Below are 21,418 nucleotides of genomic sequence, written 5' to 3'. Positions count from 1 at the left end.
CTCCACCCTCTGACAAACAGAGGGTAGGGACACCATTCCTTACCCATCCTGGCTCACAACCATTAATGGACTTAACTGGATAAATTCATGGAGGTTCTCTTTTAAACCCTGTTACAGTTCTAGCCTTCACAACCTCCTCAGGCAAGGAGTTCCACAGGTTGACTGTGGGCTGTGTAAAGAAGAACTTCCTCTTATTTGTTTTAAACCTGCTGCCCATTAATTTCATTTGGTGGCCCCTAGTTCTTATATTATGGGAACTAGTAAATAACTTTTCCTTATTCACTTTCTCCACACCACTCATGATTTTATATACCTCTATCATATTTAGTCCCCTTTAGTCTCCTCTTTTCCAAGCCTCTTTAATCTCTCCTCATATGGGACGCATTCCAAACCCCTAATAATTTTAGTTGCCTTTCTCTAAAGCTTTTCTAATGCCAGTATATCTTTTTTTGAGATGAGGGGACCACATTCAAACTCAGGGATCCCTAACATAGGCCAGCTGACTCAAATCCCACTAACCCTGAGCTTACATTGCAGTGTAGACATGCCCTTAGAGTAAAATCCTGGCTCCAGGTAAATCAGTGGAAGTTTTGCCATTGACTTCAATAGAGCCAGAATTTCATCTCAGACTGCAGTCATTGCTCTCTCAGGTCTCTATGCAAAAATAAAGCATATATATTTGCCAAACTTAAAACCTGAAGTAATGGTTTATTCTCTCCCCTCCCCCTCAAAGATTATATATTTCAAAAAAATAACTAAAGTTACTTTGTGGTACTTCAGAAGAACTGCATTCTGAATCTCCTCTCTCTTGCATGTGATGACAACATTCAAGCTGTCATGTTTAAGCCAGTGAACAAAATCATAATGCTACTTCAAAGCTTTTACAGAAACGTCTTTATGAATAGTATAGACAACACGTATGAAACAGTGACAATTACTACTGATAATATTGTGGCAAAAGACACCCGATAGACCTATTCTCTGTACCATTTGTGTATTTCATTTAACTTCACTAACACATGACCAAGTGTATCCATTAGTCTGTATTCCACCTGAACAACTAAAAACTTTTTAAAAAGTCAGACTCAGAACTGTGAAAAGCTTTAATGGATTGTGTTAGTGGGAGAGATATTAAAGTAAAACAATGCCACTAAAAGTTCATTTTAAAATAAAATTAAGAGTCAGACATTTATAATTTTGTCAGATCAATGAAAACAAAAGGCACTAGAAGCTTTAAGAAAAATCACTTTTAAAATAATAGAGTAGTTTCAGGTGCACCTTTGCTGAATCCCTTGTCAAATTTTGTGGTTTTAAAGTCACATTCCCCCTTTTTAAAAAATACACACATACATTTCTCTTCGGTTACTATGTGAGAGACCCCCAATAAACACAGGGGAAACTGACTGAGCTACACAAGGGAAACAGTAAAATGGACTATAAATGAAGTGCTGTCAAATGCACAAAATAAACATATTAAAAAGACTATAGAAAAAGATTCTACAATTTATTTCACTTATAGTAATCTTAAGTGTTACTTGTAGCAACAGTAGATAGAACAATTTCAAACAAAAGTATGATCTTTAAATCACCAGTGTCCCTTTAAAAGGAAAGATAGAAGACATGGAAAAGGTTATAACTTGGGCCGTAATCCTGCAAATACACTTGCTTAACTTTGCATTCAACTGGACTACCTGCTGCCCATTAATGTGTGTGTAAAGTGAAGCAAATGTATGCACTACCAGGGTCTTGAATATAAAAAAAAAGTGCTGCTGAATTCAGATTTGGCTCAAAAATAACGAAATATAATCACAAAGAAAGCAAAGTATGAGTACAGATTACAGGTACGTGCTTTTTAAGTCACGAGCGTCACATAAACTTCTGTGGGCTGTTTTAAACTCTAGGTATGCTATTTTAAATAAACACATTAAAATATTTATTATACTAAGCAACTCATAAGATTAAGTAAGTATTGATATAAGCCTCATATAATTTTACAACCTGTCTAGCTTTAATAGAGTGCACAATACTTGTAAAAGGTGCAAAACACAAGTGATAATCCTCTCGTGCTATGAGGCACATTTATCAGGGGTTTCAAAACCCAATGCATGTTTCACCTAAGGAATTAGAAGCTTGTCAGGAGTGGGGAGTCCTTCAAACGCACTCAAATCCGGAGTGCAGCTCTTGTGTGCCTGCAATTACCACCCACCCCACCTCCACTGTTTTCACGTGATAAGAAGTTCTGGAGCGACGCTGACACTGGAGTGACTCACATGGCAATTTAGCTAGGGGGGGTAGAAAGCAGCAGAAGCAGAAGCTTTTCTCTGGCTGGTTCAACAAGGAGGCCTGGCCTTTTAACACAACTAGGCAACAGTTTGCAACCCCAGCTCGCGCTGCTAAAATGTCACCAAAAAACCCAAGGCAAAGAGGGAGAGGCGGCTCCTTACCCATTGCAATGCTGGCAGCGTGCACCCTCCTGTGCTTGTATAACAGCCTGGCGGAGCCTCTGAGCATTAAAACTGCGGCCATGCCGCTTCCCCCAGCTCCACTCTGCGTGACCTCCGGTTAAACACCACTCCCGCCTCCCCTCTCTGCCTGTGACCGTGAACGGGGAGGAGAGAGAGGAGACGAGTGACAGCCAGGATAGCCAACCACCGCTTGGCCGTGGCAGCCGCACACCAATGAGAGGGGACATCCTCCTGCGGTGACCCGCCGGGTTCGCCTCCAGCCCCATGATAGACAGCGGAGCCGCCGGCCTCCCCTCGCCGCTCTGAAATTGAAGGAGAAGGGTTGGGCTGTTCTGCTGGGCGGCGCCCGCCCGTGGGCAATTGCTGCGGGAGTAGCACCAGGGGACAAGGCGTGGATTCCTCCACCCACCTCTTGCGGGTTGCTCCCTCTGTGCCGCCTTCACTTACCCTTAATGTATCCCCTCCTATTCCCATAAGGCCTCTTCCCACCCCGGCATCCCCGCCAGCTTCTGCTTCCCTGCTCTACCTTCTGCACTTATGGCTTTAACTAGCGAGGGGGCAAGCAGAGCGGCCGCCTCGCTCCAGCGGGTGGTTAGCCAGCTAGTCGCCACTTTATCCAGGTAGCCTCAACTCTGTGCAGCTGCCACGCAAACGGTATATATTTCACTACGCGCACTAGTGCACTATCCTTCTTGGACTTAACGTTCACAGTGCTTTAGGGTTACACACTCCGGTTTCCTTTCTCTCGCTCTGCCTGCCTCTCCGTTGCTGTGACAGCTTTTAGCTTGTAGAAAGAAAAGGAGTACTTGTAGCACCTTAGAGACTAACCAATTTATTTGAGCATGAGCTTTCGTGAGCTACAGCTCACTTCATCAGATGTATACCGTGGAAACTGCAGCAGACTTTATATATACACAGAGAATATGAAACAATACCTCCTCCCACCCCACTGTCCTGCTCGTAATAGCTTATCTAAAGTGATCATCAGGTGGGCCATTTCCATTTCCACCAGGAGAGTGAGTTTGTGTGTGTATGGGGGTGGGGGGGATGTGAGAAAACCTGGATTTATGCAGGAAATAGCCCGACTTGATTATGTAAAGAGTTGTCACTTTGGATGGGCTAGCACCAGCAGGAGAATGAATTTGTGGGGGGGGGGGGTGGAGGGTGAGAAAACCTGGATTTGTGCTGGAAATGGCCCACCTGATGATCACTTTAGATAAGCTATTACCAGCAGGACAGTGGGGTGGGAGGAGGTATTGTTTCATATTCTCTGTGTATATATAAAGTCTGCTGCAGTTTCCACGGTATACATCTGATGAAGTGAGCTGTAGCTCACGAAAGCTCATGCTCAAATAAATTGGTTAGTCTCTAAGGTGCTACAAGTACTCCTTTTCTTTTTGCGAATACAGACTAACACGGCTGTTACTCTGAAACCTTTTAGCTTGTATATTTCCTCCGCAACCAATCAATAGAATCTTCTTGGTGTCTATAATAAAAGTCTGAAATTTTATTCTGCTTCTCAAAATGCCATCCTACTGTAGCCCTAGAGTTCACCAGCCTGCTAGCATTTTTATACATACATCAATTACTTTTTCAAATATTCTTGGACATAAAATCTTACATATTACATAACACACATTCGAGACTAACCAATTTATTTGAGTATAAGCTTTCGTGAGCTACAGCTCACTTCATCGGATGCATACTGTGGAAACTGCAGAAGACATTATATACACACAGAGGAGGTATTGTTTCATGGTCTCTGTGTGTTTATAATGTCTTCTGCAGTTTCCACAGTATGCATCCAATGAAGTGAGCTGTAGCTCACGAAAGCTTATGCTCAAATAAATTGGTTAGTCTCTAAGGTGCCACAAGTACTCCTTTTCTTTTTGCGAATACAGACTAACACGGCTGTTACTCTGAAACATAACACACGTATTTTTTCCATTTAGGTGGTGGGGTCATTTCTATTGTCATAATATATAATGCATAACTGAAATGTAATATAGAACTGTAATTAATATAAGATCTGATCCTGCCCATGTGCAGGTAAATAGTCTCTTTTCTCCTGTTATATTTTGTTCTTACTGTTGAGATTAAAAAATATTTCGTTTTGAAAAGACTGTTGTTGCGGTATTCACAACTGGTCACAGCGTGTGAAGGGAAGAGTTTCATGTTGCCAAACCTAGTCAGGCCTGCTGAGGAATCTCAATTGGTACACAGGGTACTATTGCCCAGGGACTGGGTCTAAGAGTGGGAGACTCATGGGATCCCATCCCAGGGCAGGTAAAGGGATGAGGGCTAAAACCTGAGAGGAGTGTACTCAGAAAGAATAGAGAGAAGTCAAAGGTGCATCTAGGCCAGTGAAATGTGAGTTTCAATTTTGGTTCATATTGTGTTCCACATGTGGGCATGGAGAGGTGTAATTTTCTACTTGTCATAGTCAAGGTAGATAATACTGTTTAAAATGTAATGAATTGAGTAGAAATCCAGCATATGGCAGAATTAGTAGATCCGCTAATGAACTGTATAAAACAGCTGATCCAAAATCTATTCCTACACTGATTCCATGTAGAAATCAAGAAGGCCCCATCGGTCACATTACACAGTGTAGGAACTAGAAGTAATTTGGAAATCAAGTTAAAGCCTTAATAAACTGATAGGCTGACTGTTCTTGTTAAGACTTAAATTCTTAGCATGCCAATATAATAATCTCAAAGGGAGGACTCTCGCCTCCACCCATATTAGAAACTAGATTCCGCTTTTCTTACTGTTCATCATACAGTAAGAAGCCAAATGAGTAGATCATATTACAACACAATGAACAAAGTACTTCATACATCACATGGCAAAATCAACCAGAATGCAGGTTTTGGATTACATCACATTTTAATTCAAGTAGCAGCACTGTCAGATTAACATACTAAATTAGGCAAAATTTTCATATCACCTACATACGATATTAAAATTTAAGAATTACTAAAATAACAATAGTCTAGGAATCACCTTTTTCAGTACAAGGATTAATTTACATAACTAGAAAGGTAGTTAAGACTGAAGCTACATTTCACTTAAAGCCAAATTTTGCATCTTTCCTAAAATCTACAATAAAATAAAATTTAAAAAGATCAATTTGAAAATTGGTAAGTCAGATCAATAGCTGGAGTAGAGTTTGTAGAGAAAACTTTACATAATTTGAACAAGGGGTTCCCTGGAGGAGGGACCCTAAAAACTGAGCTATTTTCAAAGTTGCAAAAGTCTTCTCATACCTTTTTCACGTACAAGGATAGGAACACATTAAATTTATCTTTCTGGATTCCCTTTGCTGAAATCTAGTGCATAATGCCAAAAGAAGGTCTAACACAAGAGATATGAATATGAATTAGACCTCCTATTTGGAACTACAGACTGGAATGCTGCAGTGTTGGGGATATCGCTAGATAGCATGCAGACTCCTTATGGCAACTACTGAAAGAGCTTCAGTGACAGTTCTCTTCCAAATCTAAAAGGCAATGTGGTGGGGATAGGTAAATGCTTGCACAATATGAATTCAGGATCTCCCATACCACAGCACAGATGTCTACAACTTGAACTGAAGGAGTAATTCCTTTACTACTGTTACCTGGTAACAGTAGTAGCCTAATATAGAAACTAGCCACTACAGAGGATGACATAATACATATTGAACCATTGGATTATACTTACATAGCCACATGAAAATACCCATTGACTTAGGCATTATGAAGTATCGTTCATTCACTTTTACAGAGTAATAACTAGGAACAGAACCCACATCTTTTGTATAGCAGAACTAACTTTTACTCACTTACCCATATTTCCTCACAGACATTATGCCAAATCCACATGCTTGGCTGTACTGTGTTTACAACAAGAGTACTTTTACACATTCATCTCTACACAGAGTAGTGAGACACACAGTTGAACTGCCTAGGAAATAGTTGCACATGATGGAATTTCTGTGTAGTATATGAGGCAGACGGCTGCAGGAAGAGAAAACATGACACTGTGGCTAAAGCAATAGACTAGGACCCAGAAGATCTGGAGCCATTCTGACTTGCTAGGATTTTACACCCCTGCAAAGCCACAGAAGATCAGGTCCAGCTATTTTATCTGAAAGAGCCTTTTCCTCTTTCACTGTGAAGGTTGAACAGTGCAAAGTGAAAGAGCTAATTGTGTTGTTATTTGTGAATTGTATCCTCCGTGTTCAGTGACTGGACTGCTCTCTTACTGCATACTGCCCAGCCTGTACATTGAATGTGGCTCTGGCTCCCTGACTCATTCATTATACATTATACAATCTGTACACTCACTGCCAAACTTATCATTAGTGTAACTGCATAGGTGTAGATAACTACTCAAGGTGTAAAGCTGCAGTGATTAAGAGAGTTAATGCATGCTTACAAGAGGGCACAGTTAAGGTTACATGTGCTCATGTGCAACTCAAAGCTTGGGATTTCACGGGTTTTGGGTACTGCATTTACTAATCTTAATGCACCTCTTACATAGCTTTTGTAGAGAATATATTACAGAGATAGACACATTAGAAATACTTTAGACTAGATTAGATTAGTTAGAGTCCCTTTTCCCACACTGACCATAGGTCACCAGTCCAGGAATTCTGGAATAGCCAGTTTGAGAAGGAAACTAGCAATTGCAGGACAACTACTCTATGGACATAAAAATGAAAAAAATAAGTAGGTAAATTAAGAGGCTTCCCCCCCACACCCAAAATACCCTCTAGTGATGTTTGAACTTTTAGCAGTTTATAATAAAGTTAGCTCATTTTGTTGAAAAATATATAATTTCACTTTTAGTACCGTTTATCTTAATATAAACTAAGCTTTCCTAGTTAATTTATTTTTATATGTTTCTCATTTCTTTGCCAAGCTAATCACATTCTTTCCACACAAAATGCAGAAAAAAAGCTTTGTTAGACTCCAAAATGATTTTGTTTGAAGTAAATAGCTATGAAAGCTTTCACTTGTATTAGACTCTGGGACAAGTATGTTCTCACTTATTCAACATAGCAGCAATATCTTCAAAGTCACAACTAATAAGATAGCGTTTCATAAAGAGATCTGTATATGATGATTTTTGAAATTGTTCAACAATTAAAGTGTAAATGTATAATTGAAATATTTATTATTTGTATAGCATATTTCTACATATTGTAACATTTTGTCTTCCACATGTTAAATATCTGGGTGCATACACTTTCTGGGTGCATCAAATAGAACTACTTGGATACTTAAAAAAATATTACAGTAAAATCTTGAGTGTCTATAAAAAGAAATTCAATAGAAATTTCAAAATATCTGTAAGTGCTGAATACATTTTCCAGAAATCAGTGATTATGCTTCAAATGCACCACAAAGGGGAACTGTTAACAAGTGTGACTTTGCCAGTAGTAGGAAGATTGCCAACATTTAATTGGCTTTAAAGGTTCTGTTCTGTCAATGGTGTATTGTATCTTAAAGGCAATAATAATAGCCTTATGATTTAGGTGTGAAGAGGGAGCTCAAAGTACCTGACTGAATGTGGCATGAAACTACTGTTTTCTTCAACAAAATTTGCTAAAATATTTGTCACCTTAGTTTAACTGAGATGTTAATTTTGTATTATGCAGCAAGAATCTGAATAGAAACATAGAAATACATAGCTCTTATACAGCACTTTTCATCAGTATATCTCAACCTACTTTAACAAAGGAGGATAAGCAACATTACATCTATTTTACAGATGGTAAAACTGAGCTACTGAGAAGTGTAGTGAGTTTCTCAAGGACACTCAGCGGGTCAACGGCAGAGGGAAGAGAACACAGGACTCCTATCATTCCAATGTCCTATTCAGTAAATCACACTGCCTCACTATAACCAGTGAATAATTAATTATTATACCATCTGTCTTTGTAAAACACGAATGGATAAATTCTGGCTAATCCTGAGTGGTGCATTAGGTACAGAAGACAGTGCAACAATGTCTTCACTGCCCCGCATCCATTCCCCATCTGCTCAGAAAGCAGGCAAAATGCTGCCATTAGTGATCACTGAGCTAGCTAGCAATCACTAGGGTTGGGAATACAGTCAGGATTGTGCCCACTCTTAATATATCCTGGTGTGTGGCAGCAGATGCTGGTGGGGAGTAAATGCTGCTCTTTTCTGAAACAAACTAATAAGGGCAAGCATATTCTTCCTGGATCTTTCTAAGACATTCTGCCCACATTTTCTCTGCTCAGGCAGAATTGCATGGAGAGACTCTGCTTATCCACTTCAGTTCAGCTTCCCAGTCTAAAAACCCTCAGTAGAAATTGTCAGAGCTTGGTTGTAAGGTCTTACTCCAACCTTCCCCCACCATTGAAGTCCATGGAAGGACACTCTCCATTCCCCCGCATTGGCTTCAGTTGGAGGTGAACTGAGCCCAAGATATCTTGCTTTGTTGTCTGGCAAGTTTTTTTTTTTCATGCTATCATCCACAATCCAGCTATTCTAATATAGTGGAACCTAAAATAGAACTCCAAAAAGGTCTATTTTTTAATGTTTGTTTCCCATATACAATTTAAATATTTAGCATATATCATAAACCATAATAAATGAGAATGAAATACTGTTACAAATCAGTCACTGAGGACTGATATTGTTAAACAATGTTCATGCTACAATCTCACAGTTTATAATTCATCAAAAACTCTTCCATTGATCTATAATTTAATAATATTCATGCATCCTTGCTAATGCTTAGTGACCTTCAATACTATGAGATCCGTGTCTTTTAATGATTGAAATTGATTTTTATCATGTTACTATCTGAAGATCTTCCATGTGCCTTTTGACACATCACCTGAGAGCATATGGTACCACAGACACTAAAACATGAGATCCATCAAGGGCTTTAGATTTAATATACGAAAAATTCATACTCTGTCTTGTGTTAAAATAGTATTTTTCATGGATTTTAGTGATGGTTGTAAGTGTCCCTATGATCACTAGATTTCAGGGACACTTCAGACTAGAAACCATGAAGCTCACAAGGAGGTACCATTTATTTTTTGTCAGTATGATAAGGCAGCAGCATTTAGAATATTAGACAAATGACTGTTCCATGAGCATTACAGGAGTTCTCATAATCATAACAAAGGCTACTTATTTGTTGCTAAATAAGAACAGACTGTCAAATCTGTTCAAAGAATCTGCACTTGAATATGTGATAAGCCAAGACACTGCTTTAGACATTTGCTACACATTTTAGGATTTCTTGTTGACAAATAACAGGCAACTGATTCATTCATATTATGTACTCATCAATTTACATTGACATCGATCTAAGGAATTATTTGTTTCTTAACAGTAAACCATCTTATAGTAAATGGGGATGAATATATGTTAAATTAAGCTAACACAACCTCCGTACAATTCCTGACCCTGACACTGAATCACAAAGAGTATGTCTACAATGAGGGTAGATACATGCTAGCTCTGCTCAAGCTAGCATACTAAAAATAGCAGTGTGGCCAGGGCGGCATGGGCAGTGGCTTGGGTTAGCCATGCAAGTACAAACCTGCCCAGCCCCCAGGGTATGTACTCAGATGGCTAGCCCAAGCCACCACCGTGCCACTGTGGCCATACTACTATTCTTAGCACACTAGCCTGAGCAGAGCCAGTGTGTATCTGTCTACCCACACTGGGAAGCATGCTCCCAGCTGCTGTGTAGATATATCTTCAGTGACTTGGGCTACTCATTTAGTCAGAATTGGGCAGATTTTTCAAAAGTTTCCACTAGTTGGGGGTGATTAAATTTTTGAAACCTAGGGTTTTATTTTCAGGGGGGCTGAGTACGCATAGCTTCCATTGAATTTAGCTGGCATTGTAGGTGCTCAGAACTTGTGAAAAATGAGGTCCTAGCTATAGAATATTTAAATTTAACATTAACAATTTGGTGATAGAAAACTGTAATGGATGCAGCAGTAAATTTGAGGTTTTAGTTAGAAGAGAACTGGTAACCAGGACTACTGAATTCTATTCCTCGCTCTAACACTTAACCTCTCACTTCCTCTGTTTACTTACCTAACTTGTATAGTTTCCTTACATGATTATGTCTACACTGCAGCTGGGAGCGTGCATCCAGGATGAATCATAGAACCATCGGATTAGAAGGCACCGCAAGGGTCATTTAATCTAACCCCCTGCCAAGATGCAGAATTTATTGGGTCTAAACATCGAAGACAGATCGCTATCCAGCTTCCTTTTGAAAACCTTCAGAAATGACAGACATACACTAGCTCTACTCAAGCTGGCATACTAAAAATAGCAGTGTAGTCTGGAAGTACCATATGTGGCAGCTTAAGCTAGCTGCCCAAGTCTGCACCCAGGGGGCCAAATGGGTTTGTACTTGGGCGACTAGCCTGAGTTACTGCCCATGCTGCTGCAGACTACATGGCTATTTTTAGCACTCCTAGCTGCACAGTAGACATACCTTAATGTTTGTAAAGTATTTTGAAATCCCGAATGAAAGACACTTTATCAATGCAAAGCAGTTTCTATAAATATTATACTGTAATATTCAGAAACTTCAGAGTTTGGGATTCTTTTAGTTTTCCACAATGTGCATATTTTTCAAATAAGACATAAATAGTAGTACAAATTGATGTATTTTTGCACCTAGTATTCTACAAAAAGTGCAGCTCATTTGCGTTGATGTATTTTTTGCTTAGTTGTGTGACACATTGCTCAGTGGTGTGTAATCAAGTAGTTAACAACACTCCTGTATGTAATACATACATACAAGGAAGCAAAATTAAAGCTTTTGTGGGAACCCTACTTCTGAAATTCCCAACAGTTAAAAGATTAAAATCTCAATGTCAATGTTGCATTTATAAAATGTTTTGCATTAATGCTTACCCTAGTCCTATTTTGTTAGATATTTTTTCTATTAAATACAATTCTGTTGCTGTCTAGTTGGACATCTGAGTACATGCCAGACTGCATAGTATATGTCATCTCTGTTTACATTGAGTTCAGCAAAGCCAAGTGTTAGTTTTCTTCTTTTCTGAGAGTAACTACATTAAAGCTCATAACCTTGAACTATGGATGGAATTTTCAAAAGAGTCAAAAGGGGCTAGGCATCAAATGAGATTTGGTCACCTAACTCCCTTAGGTTCCTTTGAAAATCCCACTTTAAAAAGAGAAAAACATACAGAGTAGTAAAGATACCCAATAAAATAGAAATCTTTGGAGGAAGAAAGAACTCCAATCCCAGACTTTTCCAGGGTAGACATGTAAAGGCGATGGTGCCGGAGTGCTGGCTGTGAAAAACTTCAGTCACTCCAATTCTGGGGTTCTCCTCGTGAGAATAGCTGGGCTACTCGCAACAGAGCTACTCCACTACCAGAATTTGCAAGACATCACAATATGGGAAGTTGTGTGTACTGCAGCCTATGAAATTTCAGGTTTTTGTCCACTTTTGTGTTGGAATTGAAGAATATTTCAACTGACTTCAATGGATTTTGGATCAGACTCTTTACCCTGCTCATTTTCAGATGCTATTCTGTACACTAACAAAGGGACAGAAGAGTAAGGCCCACAGTCCAGCTCTATTGTACATCACTTGGGAATCTAACGTAGAGGGTAATTTTGTTTTGTGTGAAGGGAGGGGTTCCTGGGAAAGCAGCTAAAGATTAAAACAAAAAAAGAAAAAAATGTTGGTACGTATACAGAAGTAATGATAAGTGTTTGATGTTTTCAACCATTTTATTTTCATCATTAAGGTATGCAACACGTTACATACCAAAATGTACTGATTTATGTCAGAATGTGATGAGGTTCTGTGGCCTGCAATGTGCAGGAGGTCAGGCTAGATGATCATGATGATCCCTTCTGGCCTTAAAGTCTATGAGAACGGCAATAAACAAAGACCACACAATGCACATCTGTTGATTATGAGATATTGAGATACAGTTAAAAAAAAAAAAAGGTGTTACAAAAAAAAGCAACGCAGAAAAGCTGATCTCAAATTTACACGGGCCAAAAAAGGATCGGATAATCTTCACTGCTCATGAAAATATGTATTAATATAAAACATATTTATAATTTTATAAATAATACAGTATATATCATTCCAAAACTGTTAACCTCCTACCACTCCGATCAAAGCCCAAACTGCTCCCACTTGGATATACAAAAGGGATTTAATACATAGATTTGGCAATGCCTCAGTCTTCACTTTTGTCTTTGTCTACAAAAAGACATAACAATACGTCCTGTCAAATTGAAAACTAACTAAATGTACACTAACTGAAGCCTTGATTCACAAATGAGAAGACCACTTGGTTTGAAATATGTATACTTTTATATTGGGGATTTTTTTGCACCAAAACTGCATCATCCTCAACGCACATAAAATATCATTGGTTTACTACTTTTAAAAATTATCATAAATTTCTCATTATCAGTGGTGTAATACAATTGTATTATCATTTTATCAGATAAAAGAGAGTGACAATATTGTGTCTATTACAGCCTACAGAGATGTAACAAATCTAGAGAATTCCAGCTTTGTCCAAAATAAATTAAATTTGGAGAACTGGAATAGATTAAATTTAGAGAATTTAGAGAATTCCCAATAAACAAACACTTTGAGGTCAGGAGATCATACTTGTTTGGCTGTTCTCCATAAGCCTTATCAGAAATAAGCTTTCATATCATCACTGAATATATTTCATGCTACTTAATAATATTATGAGCCAAGTGGAATGGTGATCTAAATGGTGATTTAAGTTACACACTGGGTGTTGTAGGATGGTCAAAAACACATATAAGTAGCAAAATACTGCAGTACTAAGGACATTCAGTGTGGACTAGGTATTTCCACAGGGAAAGTTTCTTCCTAATCTTCATCAGTTTAGGGCAGTGGTTTTCAACCTTTTTTCATTTGTGGACACCTAAAAAGTTTGAGTGGCAGTGCAGATCCTGAGGGTAACAACAACCTTTCATGGCCTCCTTACCCCTGGTCTACACTAGGACTTTAGGTCGAATTTAGCAGCGTTAAATCGATTTAAACCTGCACCCGTCCACACAATGAAGCCCTTTATTTCGACTTAAAGGGTTCTTAAAATCGATTTCCTTACTCCACCCCTGACAAGTGGATTAGCGCTTAAATCGACGTTGCCGGCTCGAATTTGGGGTAATGTGGACACAATTCGATGGTATTGGCCTCCGGGAGCTATCCCAGAGTGCTCCATTCTGACCGCTCTGGACAGCGCTCTCAACTCAGATGCACTGGCCAGGTAGACAGGAAAAGAACCGCGAACTTTTTAATCTCATTTCCTGTTTGGCCAGCGTGGCAAGCTGCAGGTGACCATGCAGAGCTCATCAGCACAGGTGACCATGATGGAGTCCCAGAATCGCAAAAGAGCTCCAGCATGGACCGAACGGGAGGTACGGGATCTGATCGCTGTTTGGGGAGAGGAATCCGTGCTATCAGAACTCCGTTCCAGTTTTCGAAATGCCAAAACCTTTCTGAAAATCTCCCAGGGCATGAAGGACAGAGGCCATAACAGGGACCCGAAGCAGTGCCGCGTGAAACTGAAGGAGCTGAGGCAAGCCTACCAGAAAACCAGAGAGGCGAACAGCCGCTCTGGGTCAGAGCCCCAAACATGCCGCTTCTATGATGAGCTGCATGCCATTTTAGGGGGTTCAGCCACCACTACCCCAGCCGTGTTGTTTGACTCCTTCAATGGAGATGGAGGCAATACGGAAGTAGGTTTTGGGGACGAAGAAGATGATGATGATGAGGAGGTTGTAGATAGCTCACAGCAAGCAAGCGGAGAAACCGGTTTTCCCGACAGCCAGGAACTGTTTCTCACCCTAGACCTGGAGCCAGTACCCCCCGAACCCACCCAAGGCTGCCTCCTGGACCCAGCAGGCGGAGAAGGGACCTCTGGTGAGTGTACCTTTTAAAATGCTATACATGGTTTAAAAGCAAGCATGTGAAAGGATTACTTTGCCCTGGCATTTGCGGTTCTCCTAGATGTAGTCCTAAAGCCTTTGCAAAAGGTTTCTGGGGAGGGCAGCCTTATTTCGTCCTTCATGGTAGGACACTTTACCACTCCAGGCCAGTAACACGTACTCGGGAATCACTGTAGAACAAAGCATTGCAGTGTATGTTTGCTGGCATTCAAACAACATCCGTTCTTTATCTCTCTGTGTTATCCTCAGGAGAGTGAGATATAATTCATGGTCACCTGGCTGAAATAGAGTGCTTTTCTTCAGGGGACACTCAGAGGAGCCCATTCCTGCTGGGCTGTTTGCCTGTGGCTAAACAGAAATGTTCCCCGCTGTTAGCCACAGGGAGGGGAGAAGGTCGAGGGGGTAGTCACGCGGTGGGAGGAGGCAAAATGCGACCTTGTAACGAAAGCACATGTGCTATGTATGTAATGTTAACAGCAAGGTTTACCCTGAAAGACTGTAGCGACTGTTTTATAAAATGTGTCTTTTTAAATACCGCTGTCCCTTTTTTTTTCTCCACCAGCTGCATGTGTTTCAATGATCACAGGATCTTCTCCTTCCCAGAGGCTAGTGAAGCTTAGAAAGAAAAAAAAACGCACTCGCGATGAAATGTTCTCCGAGCTCATGCTGTCCTCCCACACTGACAGAGCACAGACGAATGCGTGGAGGCAAATAATGTCAGAGTGCAGGAAAGCACAAAATGACCGGGAGGAGAGGTGGAGGGCTGAAGAGAGTAAGTGGCGGGCTGAAGACAGGGCTGAAGCTCAAAGGTGGCGGCAGCGTGATGAGAGGAGGCAGGATTCAATGCTGAGGCTGCTGCAGGACCAAACCAGTATGCTCCAGTGTATGGTTGAGCTGCAGCAAAGGCAGCTGGAGCACAGACTGCCACTGCTGCCCCTCTGTAACCAACCGCCCTCCTCCCCAAGTTCCATAGTCTTCACACCCAGACGCCCAAGAACGCGGTGGGGGGGCCTCCGGCCAACCAGCCACTCCACCACAGAGGATTGCCCAAAAAAAAGAAGGCTGTCATTCAATAAATTTTAAAGTTGTAAACTTTTAAAGTGCTGTGCTTAAAGTGCTGTGTGGCATTTTCCTTCCCTCCTCCACCACCCCTCCTGGGCTACCTTGGTAGTCATCCCCCTATTTGTGTGATGAATGAATAACGAATGCATGACTGTGAAGGAGCAATGACTTTATTGGCTCTGCAAGCAATGATTAAAGGGAGGAGGGGAGGGTGGTTAGCTTACAGGGAAGTAGAGTGAACCAAGGGGCGGGGGGTTTCATCAAGGAGAAACAAACAGAACTTTCACACCGTAGCCTGGCCAGTCATGAAACTGGTTTTCAAAGCTTCTCTGATGCGTACCGCGCCCTCCTGTGCTCTTCTAACCGCCCTGGTGTCTGGCTGCGCGTAACCAGCAGCCAGGCGATTTGCCTCAACCTCCCACCCCGCCATAAACGTCTCCCCCTTACTCTCACAGATATTGTGGAGCACACAGCAAGCAGTAATAACAGTGGGAATATTGGTTTCGCTGAGGTCTAAGTGAGTCAGTAAACTGCGCCAGCGCGCCTTTAAACGTCCAAATGCACATTCTACCACCATTCTGCACTTGCTCAGCCTGTAGTTGAACAGCTCCTGACTACTGTCCAGGCTGCCTGTGTACGGCTTCATGAGCCATGGCATTAAGGGGTAGGCTGGGTCCCCAAGGATACATATAGGCATTTCAACATCCCCAACAGTTATTTTCTGATCTGGGAATAAAGTCCCTTCCTGCAGCTTTTGAAACAGACCAGAGTTCCTGAAGATGCGAGCATCATGCACCTTTCCCGGCCATCCCACGTTGATGTTGGTGAAACGTCCCTTGTGATCCACCAGAGCTTGCAGCACTATCGAAAAGTACCCCTTGCGGTTTATGTACTCGGCGGCTTGGTGCTCCGGTGCCAAGATAGGGATATGGGTTCCGTCTATAGCCCCACCACAGTTAGGGAATCCCATTGCAGCAAAGCCATCCACTATGACCTGCACATTTCCCAGGGTCACTACCCTTGATATCAGCAGATCTTTGATTGCGTGGGCTACTTGCATCACAGCAGCCCCCACAGTAGATTTGCCCACTCCAAATTGATTCCCAACTGACCGGTAGCTGTCTGGCGTTGCAAGCTTCCACAGGGCTATCGCCATTCGCTTCTCAACTGTGAGGGCTGCTCTCATCTTGGTATTCATGCGCTTCAGGGCAGGGGAAAGCAAGTCACAAAGTTCCATGAAAGTGCCCCTACGCATGCGAAAGTTTCGCAGCCACTGGGAATCGTCCCAGACCTGCAACACTATGCGGTCCCACCAGTCTGTGCTTGTTTCCCGAGCCCAGAATCGGCGTTCCACAGCATGAACCTGCCCCATTAGCACCATGATGCATGCATTGGCAGGGCCCATGCTTTCAGAGAAATCTGTGTCCATGTCCTGATCACTCACGGGACCGCGCTGACGTCGCCTCCTCGCCCGGTATCGCGTTGCCATGTTCTGGTGCTGCATATACTGCTGGATAATGCGTGTGGTGTTTAATGTGCTCCTAATTGCCAAAGTGAGCTGAGCGGCCTCCATGCTTGCCTTGGTATGGCGTCCGCACAGAAAAAAGGCGCGGAACGATTGTCCGCCGTTGCTCTGACGGAGGGAGGGGCGACTGACGACACGGCTTACAGGGTTGGCTTCAGGGAGCTAAAATCAACAAAGGGTGTGCCTGTACATCAAGGAGTATTTCAGGCAGGACTGCACGGAGGGTTCCAATAAGAAATGGTGCACCTAAGTTATCATTGTTATTGGAACAAGGAGGTTAGCCTGGCCTCTGATTGATACATGGCTAGATTTACCTCGCTGCACCTTCTCTGTGAGTGACTGCAGTGTGATCTAGACGGGGAGGAGGCAAATGAGTACAAAACAAATCTGGTCTATTTCTTGTTCTGACCCACTCCATCTATCTTTTACATCTTTGGCTGGCAGCAGACGGTGCAGAAGGACTGCATGCCATCCACATCTCATGGCTGCTCGGCAGAAGATGGTACAGTACAACTGCTAGCCATCTTCATCTCTTGCCTGCCTGGCATAAGATGGTACAATACGACTGCTAGCAATCCTCATCTCTTGCCTGCCTGGCAGAAGATGGTACAGTACAACTGCTAGCAGTCCGTATCGCCTGCCTGCTCACCATAAGACGGTTCAATAGGACTGACTGCAGGACTAAAGAGAATGACCTGCTCAAGTCACTCCAAATGTAGTCCCTGCGCCCATGTCTGCCCAGGCGCTCCCAGCCGATGTGGCTAGGAGCACCTCGGACACGACGAGGACGACTACCAATCGTATTGCACCGTCTGCTGCCAGAAGGCAATGGGTTGCTGCTACTGTGCAGCAAAGCCGTACCGCGTCTGCCAGCACCCAGGAGACATAGGGTGACGATTACCTGAGCTGGCTCCATGCTTGCCGTGGTATGGCGTCTGCACAGGTAAGTCAGGAAAAAAGGCGCGAAATGATTGTCTGCCCTTGCTTTCACGGAGGGAGGGAGGGAACGGGGGCCTGACGACACGTACCCAGAAGCACCCGCGACAATGTTTTAGCCCCATCAGAGTGCTCCATTGTGACTGCTCTGGACAGCACTCTCAGATGCCCGATTGTTTGCCGTTGCTCTGACGCCGGGAGGGGCGCTTACAGGGTTGGCTTCAGGGAGCTAAAATCAACAAAGGGGGTGGCTTTACATCAAGGAGTATTTCAGGCAGGACTTCACGGAGGGTTCCAATAAGAAATGGTGCACCTAAGTTATTGTCCTTATTGGAACAAGAAGGTTAGCCTGGCCTCTGATTGATACATGGCTAGATTTACCTCGCTGCACCTTCTCTGTGAGTGACTGCAGTGTGATCTAGAAGAATGAGTCCCCTAGACAGGGGAGGGGGGGAAGCAAATGAGTACAAAACAAATCTGGTCTATTTCTTGTTTTGATCCACTCCATCTATCTTTTACATCTTTGGCTGGCAGCAGACGGTGCAGAAGGACTGCATGCCATCCACATCTCATGGCTGCTCGGCAGAAGATGGTACAGTACGACTGCTAGCAGTCCGTATCGCCTGCCTGCTCACCATAAGACGGTTCAATAGGACTGACTGCAGGACTAAAGAGAATGACCTGCTCAAGTCACTCCAAATTTAGTCCCTGCGCCCATGTCTGCCCAGGCGCTCCTGATCGACCTCACAGAGGCAACCAGGAGCACCTCAGACATGATGATGACGGCTACCAGTCGTACTGTACCGTCTGCTGCCACAAGGCAAGGGGTTGCTGCTACTGTGTAGCAATGCCGTACCGCGTCTGCCAGCACCCAGGAGACATAGGGTGACGGTTACCTGAGCGGGCTCCATGCTTGCCGTGGTATGGCGTCTGCACAGGTAACTCAGGAAAAAAGGCGCGAAATGATTGTCTGCCCTTGCTTTCACGGGGGGAGGGAGGGAGCGGGGGGCTGACGATATGTACCCAGAACCACCCGCGACAATGTTTTAGCCCCATCAGGCATTGGGATCTCAACCCAGAATTCCAATGGGCAGCGGAGACTGCGGGAACTGTGGGATAGCTACCCACAGTGAAACGCTCCGGAAGTCGACTCTAGCCTCGGTACTGTGGAAGCGCTCCGCCGAGTTAATGCACTTAATGCACTTAGAGCATTTTCTGTGGGGACACACACACTCGAATATATAAAACCGATTTCTAAAAAAACGACTTCTATAAATTCGACCTAATTTCGTAGTGTAGACATACCCCTAGACATAGTCTGCGGACCCCCAGGTTCCATGGACCACATGTTGAAAACCACTGAGTTAGGGGTTGGGCATTATGCCCTGATCCATAAGAGTTTATATCCCTTCCAAAGCTCTTGGGCTTTTGGTTTGTTTTAGCCTTCACTATTGTAATTTACAATATATGATATGCCACATGTGATTTCTCTGTATCTGAATATAAAAGATTGGCCTTTTGGGAGTGTAGCTTCTTATTACTTTCAGATAGAATACAGGAAGACACAAGGCTGGTGAAAGCAGTAAATCTACCATACCATATAAAGTATACAGTACAAATACTTGTTTTATATTTGTTAAAATTTAAATAGCAAATAGTCATTTACATGCAGTTCTCTGTATGCCAGTAGGAGGTGTGCTAAAAGTAGAAAACACCATAAATAAGAAATTAAACAATCCCCCAGACCTGGGTCTGCAGTGCACATATATTAATTATACCCCAGAGAGCAAAGACTCTGTGTGTGCTAGCATTTACTTCATTATTTGGATTTATTAAAAACATTCCTTTTCACTTTAACAATACAGTAATCCAACTGTGAAATAACAGCAATTCAAATGTGGTCATTTACAGAAATGTGGTTTCTTATGCCCATTGTACAGTGCAAAGCTGCCAAGTCTCACACCTTAGGAGTAAGCTCTCTCTTTCTTTCTCATACACACATGCACGCACACACACACAAAATTAACATGTCTGCTCTCACCTATACCCTTATGGGAAAAGTCACAAATTTCATCAATCTCACTCATACAGATTTAAAAATCCTGGCAGCTTTTGAATAGCTTTTCTTCATCAATTCCAATTAAGTGCTGGAAAAGAAATCCAAAGTACACATACCGAAACCTTCTCCTTAATAAGGAATGTTAGCAATATATGATTTCTAATATGTTCCAAAGGGGTGCCTCCCAATCTTTTTTGAAGGTGAAGTCTGTAAGCACTTTAGTTAGACTTTGTTTAATGTTCAGAAATGAAACATTGTCAGCAACATAAGAACATTATTTGTAACTATGTGACTGATTCACAATAATGTAACTATTAATTTTCTGTAAAATGATCTTAGATACAGGAGTTAATTAGAAGGTATACTTTACAACATAACTAGAAAGAGTTCCTGCTTTAGTGATTGATATATATCTTTTACATTTCATAGCAGCCCCAAGCTTTTTACGGGGGTTGGAGTGTGGGTAGGATTACAACTAAGTGGAATCATTGGAACCTACACAAATCAATGCCAAACTTCATCAGTAGCACTAAATCATGCCCTTATACTATTTAACCACAATATACAGTTCCCTTTGTTGGGTACCAATAATTACAAGTATATAGTTTGTTTTCAATGTGTATAAAGCAGAGAGGAGCCTGAATGGAAAAGTTCTGATCTAGATCGAAGCTTCCCACCGTTTTGGTTCATTCAGCGACAGGGATCAAACAAGATTTTTGGATCTGAACCTGAATCCAGATTCAGATTTACCCAAGGTTACTGTTTTGTTTGGGCTCCATCTCTAATTTCCAGGCATTGAATTATTAAAGGAGCTCTTTTTTTTTAATAAGCTATTAGTAAGAAGATGAATCCCTTCCTTTTGTTCCCTTTAGTAGTGTTGTTACTGCAGCAGTATCTTCATATTGTTGGGAAAAGGTGCCCTGCAAAGATGTCTGTACCAATGAGTGGTTTTAATCCTGCTAGACATTAGGGTGTCCTCATCAGAAATATTTTTTTAAGAGTTACCCTTTTTGGAAAGTTCATATTACTGATAAGTACTGCATTATCCTCAAAGATTTCCAAATTTTACCATCTTTACTTTGTCTGCTGGAGGACCTATTCTTAGAAGTGGAGATATTTGTATTTGAACCAATGCAGAAGTAAGAAATGACAGCAGTGCACTGGTATGCCATGAAGACAGTAGCCTGGAAGCAATCTTGGGGCTGCTATTTATTAGGCCCATGAACGCCAGGCATGATTCTGAACTAGTGCACTGAAAAGAAGGATCCTAGGTGAATTGGTCTCCATGGGTATGTCTATACTGAAGCAAAATACTCACGGATGGTCTGTATCAGCTTACTCAGGATTTCAGGGCTTGTGCTGTAGGTCTAAAAATAGCAGTGTAGATGTT

At 42.1% G+C, this 21,418-nt stretch overlaps 1 protein-coding gene across 1 annotated transcript in view; it reads right to left on the bottom strand.

Moving 5' to 3' along the window:
• The window catches only part of HIBADH (3-hydroxyisobutyrate dehydrogenase), a 129,685-nt gene extending 127,082 nt beyond the window's left edge, over positions 1-2,603 (bottom strand). The window contains exon 1 of the mRNA XM_048838455.2: positions 2,445-2,603. Coding sequence (XP_048694412.1) covers positions 2,445-2,526 — 82 coding nt within the window. The 5' untranslated portion in view covers positions 2,527-2,603. The remainder of the gene's footprint in view (positions 1-2,444) is intronic.
• Between the last annotated feature and the right edge of the window lie 18,815 nt (positions 2,604-21,418).

The sequence above is a fragment of the Caretta caretta genome, chromosome 2, assembly GCF_965140235.1.
Source record: "Caretta caretta isolate rCarCar2 chromosome 2, rCarCar1.hap1, whole genome shotgun sequence".
Classification (NCBI taxonomy): Eukaryota; Metazoa; Chordata; order Testudines; family Cheloniidae; genus Caretta; species Caretta caretta.
This window is presented reverse-complemented; position numbering and strand designations above follow the sequence as displayed.